Source organism: Glycine soja, chromosome 14, assembly GCF_004193775.1.
Source record: "Glycine soja cultivar W05 chromosome 14, ASM419377v2, whole genome shotgun sequence".
Taxonomy (NCBI): Eukaryota; Viridiplantae; Streptophyta; class Magnoliopsida; order Fabales; family Fabaceae; genus Glycine; species Glycine soja.
In genome coordinates, this window is record NC_041015.1 from 2,038,777 (window position 1) to 2,051,494 (window position 12,718).

General features: G+C 27.6%; 1 protein-coding gene across 1 annotated transcript; it reads right to left on the bottom strand.

Moving 5' to 3' along the window:
- Positions 1-1,936: 1,936 nt before the first annotated feature.
- On the bottom strand, positions 1,937-8,252 carry LOC114383325 (probable galacturonosyltransferase 15). The gene is made up of 6 exons (XM_028342975.1): positions 7,866-8,252; positions 6,183-6,226; positions 4,881-5,027; positions 4,182-4,763; positions 3,425-3,727; positions 1,937-2,562 (listed from the first exon to the last, which is right to left on the bottom strand). The coding sequence occupies exons 1-6, from the start codon at positions 8,065-8,067 to the stop codon at positions 2,266-2,268; spliced, it is 1,575 nt and encodes a 524-aa protein (XP_028198776.1). The 5' UTR covers positions 8,068-8,252; the 3' UTR covers positions 1,937-2,265.
- Positions 8,253-12,718: the final 4,466 nt, after the last annotated feature.

Genomic DNA, 12,718 nt, shown 5'->3' on the forward strand with positions numbered 1-12,718 from the left:
GTAGAGCTGTCCATTCCCTCCAGCATACATACAGAAATTGCATTAAGTAGTAATCCCTTTGTCCTAAATCTTTAAGCAGTTTTGCTTCCAAAATCCTCGGTTTCTTGCAGTATATATAGTGACCAAACTCGGCAACATTTGTTACCAGGGTCTGTTCCTTGTTGTCCAGCAGGTTGGAGTCACAGTGAAATTGTACCAATCAATTGGGCAGGTTCCTTTGCTTCTTTTTTGAAAGGTTTGTATCCTCAAAGATTATATAAGATTAATGTTATCATATATCAAATTTTGAAAACAAATTTTATACAAGAGAGATAGAAAAACAATAAATGTTATAAGATAAATGGTAGTATAATATTATTGGTGGTATTCTACATGTGAAAACTCAAACAAAATAGAATAAAAGAAAATTTATTTGAAGCTGAATGATTTTTTAATTTTATTTCAACTTTAGTTTGACTTGATACTGCAACTAGTGAGTCCAAGACTAACATTAATACTATTTTAGTGCATGTTGTTCAACAAATATAAATAAACTGTTAGGGACAAAGTCCCACATGATGAGCTTTTCTTTTAGCTTGCACTCCAAAGCTATAAAAGAAGGCTTGGTGGACCCTTTATTAACATTCCAAAATCATTTCTCTTCTCTTCCTTTATTTATTTAGTCTAGTTAGAGAAAAAAAATACGAGAAAAAATAGTTTCTCCGTTCTTTTAGTAGTAGTATTTTTCTCTTTGTTAATTAGAGTGTCAATGTGCTTTTTTCTTGTGTTTAGAGAGAGAAATGTTGTACTTTCTTTCACTTAATTAGTAAAATTCTTTTCACTCATTATGATCTCATATGCTCTTTTCTCATCTCTTATTTTAATTAAGTTATTATTTTGTTACTTGTTACCCATCATAACCAAAAAATAGAATGGATAAAATTTGTTTTAAAAGTTTGGTGTTGAAGTGCTTTCTAGGAAGTCTTACTTCAAAAACATAATTATAAAGATTTACATATCAAATTCTGTTAAGGCCTTTTGACTCAAAATCTCCTTCCGCATTTAACTTTTGGTACAATTACTTTATATAATTGATGTTAAAAGAATTATTTTTATTTAGAAATAAATTTTGTTAATTTAGAAAATGTAGTCTTACTTATAAAAAAATTAATCATTTATAAGATAAAATTGCAAATATATGTCTAAAATTATGTGGTATATACATCTAAAATAAACTTTTATTACCTAGAAAAAGCTAAAAAAATTAATAATTCCAAAAGCAATTTTATTTTTTAAGACGGTCACCATTAAAACATTATTACTAGATACATATTACAAATATAAAATAAATTAAATATTGATCAGTGTGTTCTATGGGCACTAGTGTTCATGAAAATACGTTGGAATTTATATTGCTATTATTTTTATTTAAATTTCAATTATGTAAAAAAAAAATATAGTACTAGTGTTCATGAAAATAATGGGATGCATTTATATAGATGCACTTAAAGTAAAGGAAGGATTAATTCTCGTTCATATTAATTATTCAATAGGTATAATTAAATTTAAAGAGATAAATATAATTAGGGTTGATTTGAGAGTAAAATAACTAAAATTTAAATTTTAGATTGATAAAAAAAATATACTTTTAATTTTTATAAAGAAAAAGTCACGCATATTATATATATAAAGGTTCCAACATTATAGCTCTCATAAAATGAACAAAATTCTCTCAAATTTTACTTTAGCCACGCTTATATATTGTTGGGGACCGACCCTAAGTATACTAATGTAAAATACTCTTTTATAAATCGGTTACTATTAGAATCAATCCATCTTAAAAACACATGCATCTATATACCTAGAATTAATCTAGAAAATTAAAGATAATCATACTGAAAAGGGTTAATAATATGCAAGGAGATTTGTTAACCCTTAATTTAACTATAACATTCAATGCAAGTAAGGATCTCAAATCCAAAATTAACAAGATACAAATGCTGCTCAAGTAAAACAATATCTCCATTATGAAAAACAAAATAATTTACTAGGCTACAGGATTATGATGCTTATATCTTCATATTCTTAAACTGTAGAGCTACTGCTAGCTTCTTCTAACTGGGTACGTATTGTATACTTGCTTCATCTATTTGCTATATATTTATATATGGACATGCATGGAGCATTACCGTAAGTCAGAGACTGAAGGAAAGACCTTCTTCCCTCTTATCCCATACGGTATCATTGATTATATCTCCATATTGGAGGTGCAATAACTTTGTCTGTTCACAGTATAATCCTACACTTGCTAATAAACTTATCGGAGAAATTTACATATCTAGTCCATAAAGTTCGAACCTCAGGTAAGCCAATTTCAAGCCACGGCTTTGCTGGGCCGTTGAAATGAACAACAGCAGCAGCTTCCACTCTCTCTATGCTATTGCTAATTTCTTCTGATCGATGGCGATAACCCAAATCAGTGACGAACCATGATGAATCTATGGGGTGCACTTGACCCGCAAAAGCAATCAAGGCAGGTGGAAGCACTCCAGGATTCCATAATGTCAACCCAGACTGGACGTTCTGTGTCAAATTTCAAATCGTACAAGTATACATGCAGTTAATTAATATGATCATCAGAATTCACAAGACAGAAGAAAACAGCACCCTCCATGATAAAGAATTGAGTATAGTGCACAATTAATATTTCTCTCTCTCTGTCAATTATAAGATGACTAATGATAGATGCACACATACATAAATTTATATACTTCGATCTTAAATAAATATAAGCAATAAAAGTCTTTTATTTATTTTTATCTCAAATATAAATAAATTTTAATTGCATGTTTATTTAATGAAATTATCTTTAAAATATCCTTCATTTAATAAGATTTTTTTAGTTTAATATTAAGTTCCAATAAAAAATAATTTAGAAATAAATGCTTATTTTTAATTAAGAATAACATAATTTAATATAATTAATTAATTAATTTCCTTATGAAATACATCTTTTTGTATATATAATCGAAACGGGAGGAAATATATATAGGTGATGACAATATTATTTTTTTTATCTATCTTGTCACTGATATACCACATGCATCATATATCTACACATTTTTCTCTTATATCTCTATTTTTCTTTAGGTGTCTAGTAGCGCATTAGTGTCCATGGATTATTTAACTAAGACATTATAATACTTGCTTAATTGATATTTCTCATAGTCCATACAAACTAATAAAAGATTTAATGAACATTTCAAATCACTCGTGTTGTTGTTCATTAAGAATGATGAGACACCCTAATTAAGAAGTAAAAATGTGAAGTCAAAGCAGTATCTTGCTGGTATCATTTTGAAGCATATGGAAATTTGTCAAAATGGATTTTAAAGAGAAATGCAGTTGTCTAATAACTTCCTTATGTTCATCAACATATACTTACAAGTTTCAACCATTGATGATAGGTCTTAGTAATATCTGATCTCCTCCAAGCTTCAAGATCAAATATATTCACGCCAAAGAGCCATGCACACTTATCACCATCAAAGTTGGATGATATGATAGGATGTGAAAAATTCAAGAAGTTGACGTATTTGTTTCCAGGGCAGCAACTGTTCTCACACCATGACTTGAACACTGAACCACTGACTTTGCCATTAAGATCCAGTTCCCATAAAGAAGATATGTCATGTTGTACTACAACATCATCATCCAGCAATACTACCTTGTTTAGATCTGGAAACAGCTGTGATGGTCCACAAAAAATCAGATTATGAAACAATCATCAATCATCACTTAGCATTCGTCTTGTTATTACTAAAATCTTACTCGAGGTTTTAAATTACAGTCCTATAGTTTTGTTGAATTCCTTGATATTACACAAAAAAGTGGAATAATTATCAATTTTGGTGAATCTCATGTCTAAATCATGAAAAAGAGTTATTAAATGAAACTGTTAGACTCAAACAATAATAATTATCAATAAATTTTAATCAATATAGAAAAAATATTAAAAAATAATAACAAAGAGAGTATTATTAACATTCCTCTCACAGGAAATTGCGAACGTCAGAATTAGTTGCAAACACCACAAAAACCTTCCAACTTTGAAATTGTGGTTGTCCACTGTTATTTAAAACCTTGATCAATCTTAGCATTAGGGCTAGCTAAAGAATAAAGAAAAAACTAGCATGTATTACCTCAGGGATATAGATGCGGAGATGATTCAACAAGGAAAGGCTGCTAGGCCTTAAAGCTTCAAAATATCTGTCATGCTCTTCACTATGGTCAAGCTCCTTTTCTTTATAGTTGTTGTAGTAGTGCTTCCAAATTAACTGATTTGTTTCCTGCATCTCTTTAACACCAGCGTTCACTTCTTTAGACCAATCACAGTGGTGTAACCCTCTAACTTGTACAACTGCTGAGTTAATAGAGTTGATGGCAAACCAAGTATGCATTGGAGTATAAGTTTTCTTGTCAGTAACAACGTGAAAGACTAGTCTTCCAGGGTTGGCTGAATTTTCAACAGTGGAGGTTACAACCACAGAAGCTGCAAGGACGTTGTCGGTTAGGAGAACAATGTGGTGAAAGGTGGGGTCAACAAGGCGAGAGACATGTTCAGGAGAAGGTAGACGAGATCGTGCCATGGCATTTACAGCGTATTCTTCAGCCAACTTCAAACAAAGACAATGCAGACTTTGAGGAACACCGTGTGAAGCTATATGCCAATTAAGTGACTCCTTCTTTCTTGCTGATTGCACCTCACGTTCCATCTGTGACAGCTACATATATATAAACATAAAATAAAATGACATGTCAGACAATATACTATATCCTAAGAGTAATTAACAAGCAAAAGCACAATAACAACGTAAATAATCAGTAAATTTTGTGTGTACCATGGCTTTGGTCTTGAAAGCAAATGCCTTGAGGTCTTGTTTTAACGCCAACACTTTCACAAGCTCGTTAAATGACATTGCTCCTCCTTCATTAGCATTGCCATCATTTGCCTCTATTAGCGCTCTGGTCAACTCATCTCTGAGTTTCTTCATGCACATAAATACAGTATCACCGTAAAAAACGAGAATGAAAGTCACGGGAACGTAAAAATATGAGGAAAAATAAATAAATTTCTCATTTATTTTTTTTCATATATCTTTCTTTTTCCTATATATAAAATCTAGAATAAATTAAAATTTCACTTAAAACTTACAAAGTTATAAATAAAATCATTTATGTGCTTTTACCAAAGTGTTTAAGCTTTTTCAATCAGTTTTATAAGGTAATATTAGAGTCTCTATATAATATGGTTTAGAATTTAATCAATCCTTATTCTCCTCATTATTCTAAATAAAAACTAAATTTCAGCACCTGCAATTTGAAATAATCGGTTCATTGTCATGTATAAATAAAAGTTCAATTTCAGCGTAATTTAAAATCGTTGGTTCTCTGACATGTCAAATGGTAATTAATCTGTAAGCTTAGAATATATTAGTCAAATATCATTTTTATCAAAGTATCTCTGAATCTTTCTAACCCATTTTCTGAAATTTTAAATAATTTTTTTTAACATTTGTTGTGTCCGTAAGATATTGATTACGTTTTTTTTTATTAAATAATGGATTATATGTTTAATATGTTATTGTCACTTATAATTTTACAGTCTTTTTTCTAAAATTTTATTTTGTCTTATTATTTTTCTTTTTGTCGAATCCCCGTATGAACAATATATGATAAACAACACAAAATTAAAAATTATGTCGTATTATTTTTTCTAAACTTTTATTTTGTCTTGTTATTTTTCTTTTGTCGGATCCCCATATGAACAATATATCGTTCGTGCTGGCAGTGTTCGTATTTAAATTCATTTTCATTTTAAATTTAAAAAATTATGGCGTTTATCTTAACATTATTTTTTACAACACATAATAAAAAAAGACAGTTAAATAAATAATTATAAGCTTTTTTATTAAAAATAATATATATATATATTATTGTACTTAGTGTTGTGTTTATTTTATAAAAATAAATCATAGAAATTCAAAAATTATTTATTCCAGCATTATCCAGCTCACTTTAAAACCAATTAATGATAATATAATTTATTAAAAAATGTTATTCAAAGAACTACTTATAAGTTGTTTATTCAAATAAAAATAAACAAGTCAATTAATAAAAATAATAATAGATTGGTTCTATACCAGATTGGCGTCTCCTCCGCCGAAAAATGTCGATCCCACGCAATCTGCAACAATTACAATGGTTCATATATAGATGTTGTCATAAACATTCCAACAAAAAATGAGCTCATTTTAAGGATGATTTAAGAGTTAAATTTATCTTTGTATAACTTTGAGTCAAACCAGTTAAATATGTAAGTTTTTTATGTCCTATCAGTGTGAAGATTTTTATATACCATCTCCTACTAAAATAATAACTTAAGTATGAAAAAAAAACATAAAAAGATCAGATTGAATTATTTAAAATTAAATATATTAAAATAATATTTAAATAAATTTAAGTATTATTTTAATACATTTAAATTAAGAAAAATAAAGTAACATGAAGAGTGAAACTTTCATTCTATATCAACTCTTTTAATTAGACACCTTTAAGTGTATTTTTCTTCTCTTTTATACGGATATGCATTTAGCATGCTATCTTATCAATGAGATAAAGAAAATCTTTTTCAATCATCTTAAACTAGTGATTTGATTACTGATTAAGATTTAATATTGATTGGTGATTAGTGATCTTAAGTGCACATAGTATTATAAGTGCATTTGATAATATTATTATCTCCGCTGATAAAAAAAAAGTACATTTATACTATTCTCCTATTAAAATAGACTTTTATTTCACTAACATATATTAACCTTTAAACCTTTAATTAAAGTCAATTTTTATTGCATAGATTATTAAGATAAAGCTTTAATTTTATTGAAGAATAATGCTAAAAGCATTTATAAAGCTACACCTAAATATTATCCTTAATAAATAAAATAACCTATTAGCGATATAGGATTTAGGGGTTAATTAGGGAAACATTAAAATTAAAGGTATCTTTCTATAGTTTATAGGTATTTTTCATTGGAGATAATTTTATTTGACTTAAATATTTTCCATTGAATTATTATAGAGAGTATATAGCCATGACTCAAATTAGAAATAATTCATTAAGTTAATCAATCCATTAGATCAATAGTTAAAAAATTAAAGGTAATACAAAAATAAACTAGTTTTTTCACCCAATTCTAAAAATAAAAGCATAATATTTTTAAAGATAAAAAGTACTTATTAAAATAATATTATTTCTAAATATTTTAATTAATTTTAAATTCCACTACACTTTTATCTTTTCTTTTGTTTTATAATTTCACGTTTAAACCACACACATAATCTGTTTCATCTAATTAAATTGAAACAACTGCTTTGTCTATGAAAAAACAAATATTAAAACAAAAAGAATGTTATTGCATGTTTATATATATATATATATATATATATATATATATATATATATATATATATATATTAAAAGTTTTAATTGCAGCAACTATTTCTTATTAAAAAATTCGTTTCAAAATGTTTCTTAAAAAATACCAGTATTATTAAAGCAATCGTCAAGAGAATTTTGAAAATTAGTAAATTTCCTTGAGATTATTATGTTGGACCTAGAAGAAGACAAATGAAGCTGAAAATAGTAAGTTTTGGTATTTATTATTTTCAGTATGATTATATACACTGAAATTCATTCATATGTACTTGTCCCACACTCAACAGTTTTCCTTACCGAACTAGCTACTACGAAACAGTTAACAGTAAAAGAAAAAAGAAAACATTACGAACCAAAAGTAAAAAAGGAATCGGAAAAGAAAAATTACCAAAGGTGGAGCACACCGCAGAAGATTCCAGCACCAAAACCGCCACTCTCACAAAGCTGAGCAGCAATACGATTCCGAGCACCACCACCATCCGGTTGGAAATCCGGCGAGCGGCAACGGTGTAGGCAGGAGCAGTGGTCTTGGCGGATCCTTTTCCAGCGACGACTCTCTTTATCCCCTTTGCAGATACATAGAACTTCATCTTGTGAATTCCATTCCCTATAAGCTATATCTAGCTAGCTTTCTCTCCGATCGAATCGGCACAGGATCTGAGTCACGAAGAGAGTGTGTGTTGCATTCGTGTTTGGATCGGTTTCTGCGATTGAAATGAGGGTTAAGTTTTTTAGTTGCCGCAGAGAGAGAGAGAGTGGAAATGCGAAAACCAAAGTCGCGGGAAATGATTATATTGCAATTACACCTTGGTGTTGCCATCTCTCTTTTCGCCACTTGTTTTCACGTTATTTACTCTTTTGACACTCATTCACCGACACCTCCATGACGTGACACCCGCATCTTCGAGATGCTGCTTACTGCCTCTACCTATGACCAGTGTTTTTTCAAAAATAATATATATATTGATAGAAATAATCAACATTTTATTCGTTTGTTGATATGATTTTATTTTTATTTTTCATTTATAATAAGTGAAAATATTTAAAAATTAAAACAAATATTAATACTTCCTCCTTCTTTATATATTATACACTTTTTATTAGATTTTTTCAAGTTGTTTCTTGTATTAATTTTTTTAACTAAAATACCCTTAATTTATAATAAATATTATAAATTAATCCGAGCCATTAAATAAATAGTAATAATATATTATGCTAAAAATAACTCGGATGTACTCCTATAATGATTAACAGCATTTTTAATAGCAGTAAAAAATAGCATTTTTAGTAAAAACTTATACTTTTAATTTTTTATTGATATTCTAAAAAAATATTTAAAAACTTTTAATATTGTACTATCTTTTGGAAATCTAAGGTTTTAAATGACTATTTACAAACAAGTACTACCACTGTACCACTTTCACTCGTTTTTTTTAAAGAAATTAATGTTGAAGTCGGTGATTCTGTCTCCAACCTCCACGTGTTGTTCAATTTTTTCCAATGCGAATTTGTGCTCTTATAATTTTGTATCCATTTTTAAAATATTAGTCTATAGTTATTGATTATATTCTAAAACTATATATTATCGAATTATGTGTGCAACTCAACGCGCTAGATGTACTCAGAAAGCAATCACAATCAAAATATCTAGCTAGGTATATATTTGGGCTTATTTATTTTAGAGAGAAAAATAAACAATACTATTAATTATTAATAAATAAGATTAATAGTTAATATTATGTACATATGTAATAAATTATGACTGTTTTAAAATATTAAAATTTTTCTTCATGAGTATACATATTTTAGAGATGCTAGCCAAATCTATATTCAGAAAATATTATATATATATATATATATATATATATATATATATATATATTCAAAATATTAAATAGCATATTTTAAACTAGTTGTAAATTATTGTTATTATTATTAAATTTGCCAAATTGATTATCACAAGTTCTACATTTTGTATGGGTTTTATCAATGCTCTCTTAATTATAAATTAAATTTGGATGGACATATGAAAAGGAATCTACCACTTAGATTTAATTGACGTTAAGTAGTAGTATTTGGTACGGCATACGGCCCCAGTTTTTAAAACGTTGTGTACAGCAACACATCCAAATCAAGGTTTTAAAAAACAGAGTGGGAGGTCAAATGGTTTAATTAATTATAATTAATAATATTATTTTTATTTTTGATATAATATATTAAATTATATTAAACAAAAAATCACATAATATTTATAACTTCATAATATTAAAAAAAAATTTAATTTATAAAATTCATGACTCATAATATATAATATTAAAAATTAAATATGAAACTAAATAAAATATATCATAATATTTAAATTTAATAACACATAATAATATTTATTAGTAGTAACTACGCTTAAAAAATAAAGATAATAAATACAATTATCTATCATCATAATATTGTTTTAGAATTATATCAACAATTTTAATATCAAGTTTTTAATTTAAAAAATAAAATAGAAATAGTTTTTTGGGCAAACTGATTCAAACTTGGATGATTCGTCCAGTTTTGGATAAGTTCAATTGGTTTTATACCAGTTTTTTTTGTAAGACTGGTTTCTAGAGTTAAATGAACTGGTTTGATTATTAATTTCTGGTTCAACCAGTGCATGCTAATTGGTTGGTTTGGTTCAATTCTAATACTAATATTAATCTGACTTATTAATAATTTTTGCGCGCGTGTGAAATCTTAATTACTTGTAGTTCGATGCCAACTGAGAAAACATAATCCTGTTTCATCATTAACCAAATTTATAAACTTCAACGACTGTATGCTAGATCTTAGTTTTTTTTTTTTATTCTGCTACAACGACTGTAGGTTTCTACACCGATATTTTTCCGCCAAGGAAAAAAAATGGTTATTATTAGTAAGTGTTTACCTAAATTTTGAAAAATGTAGAGTTCTACAAAAATATGGCAAGTGGTAGTGATTGTATACCTAAAGAATTAGATAGGGATGCAAATAGGTAAGAGGATGACACGTAAAGAAAAAATATATAATGGGAAACAAAACTTGTATATGAATTTATTTTTAATAAATACTACTATATATCCTTTAATTTAAATCCTCTATTCTCTTTCTACCAATTTACCCCGGGATTTAGATCCTCTCGTAAAACGATATGATTACGTTGGAAAGTAAAAGACATAATAGAAAGAAAATACTACTATAACTAGTAGGTTTAATAATTTATTTGTCTCTTTTGTTATTCTCCTTTTTAATAAAAAAAAAGTAGTAATTAAGTATATCGTGCAATGAGCAGCTATATTTGTAAAAATTTAAAAGTTAAATTAAAAATATTATATAAAATTAACTCAATTGATAAATAATTTTTTAATGATAATGAATATAAATATACAAATATTTAGAACCTTTAAACTTTTAAAATCTCAAACTATTCTAATCAACAAAAAAGTCATTTATGATTTACCAATTAAAATTCTATTATAATTTTTTACATTGATCAAAGAAATTTTTCTTCAATTAACGAAAAGCGTGAATTAATTACAGGTGACTATTATCAGAATTCGGTTGGATGCAAGTAATTCTAAGTTGATGAGGAAAATATCATAAATCTCAAAAAGAGTTAAAAAAAAGGAAATCCATAAAAGTAATTAACTTATTATAGAGCGAGGAAACTAAGTTAGAGAGAGCTGCATGTGCTCTGATACAACAAAAAGCAAGCACTCATATGTTAAGTGGAACTAACAGGTCTAGCAATCTATACCAAGTACCAACACTAAACTAATAAGTTACACTCAAGTTATATTCACATTGATATGATGATAACTATACATGCATTGATGCATGTTGATGCAATATCTTTGTCAAGTTGCTTATATCGATATATCATACAAATGAGTTTTACAATTGGTACCTAAGACAATTAATTAAAAATCAAACACGTGCATTTTAAGTATCTATTAGTTTGGTTTAATTTCTTTTTTTATTCCTTTTTCTAGAGTCTTATTAATTAATTATTTTACTTAAACATATAATTGAATGCCTTCATAAATATTCAAGTCTCCCTTTATTTCTTACTCATGGACCACCCTTAAAAATTGTTATAAAGGTCTCGAACGTGATAAGACTACCAAAATTAAACACCTCCTACAGGAAGGAACAGTATATGCACAAAGGACTACGACATGATTGTCTGACCTTAATTTCTCCTATATATTCAAACGGAACGACCAGCTGATTGATTCTTGATGCAGAATTGGAGCAAGCACATAGATGAGTTGAGTGGTTAAGAAAAAATTTTAAAAAATGTTTTAAGTTTGATTCTCCTGTAAAAAGTAATAATAATTAATATTTTTTGATAAAAAAAATATGCTATCTTTTATCTCTGGCCAATAATTAAATAATAATGTATAGACAAATTTTTTATGAATACGGAAAATCACCGCCTCATCATTAATTATTCTTGAATTGTATCACACCGAGCCCACTATGATAACGTTATTTATTTATGGGCTCGTTGATTCAGGATAATATGGACGTGAAATATGGCACTCACACTACCTTGAGTCATTATACAATGAAATGGACAAGGATGTTGTGGCTGTACATATATTCAGTTTTTTTTTTTTAAAAAAAATAATGAAAATTGATTCTCGTGGAAACAAAATAGCCTCACATCATTAGGATGATGAGTGGATAGAATTATGGATTTGAACAATAAATAATTAATAAGTTAAAATTAATTTTAACTTTTAAGTCTGTCCTTTTTCGTTTTTGTGAGAGAGAGATATTATTTTCATTCAATGTATAGTATTATATCTTTATGTCATATTCACTATTAACATTAAATTCAGTCCTTACCACTTTAATCTCCAGTCCATATGAAACATCTGCTGTCTTTTTTCACCTGTATATATCTACTTCTTGACTGTTGAGCTATCACTATCTATGGCTTCATGTTATATATGTTATGTCACCATTTTGATGACTCGTTAGACATTTTTTTTAGCTTGCACTGATAGTGAGCCTTGTAGCTAGATTTATCATGTTTATGGACTCTTCGCCTAATTAAATTCTATTTTATGATATAAGCTCTATTTTTATCTCTAAATTAACTTCAGACGACATTTTTACATTCTGTGTGTGTGTTTTTGTCAATTTCGTCTATATTTGCTTCTAAATATAATTGTTAAGAAGAAAGTAATAATACCTGAATCTCACATGCATATATGT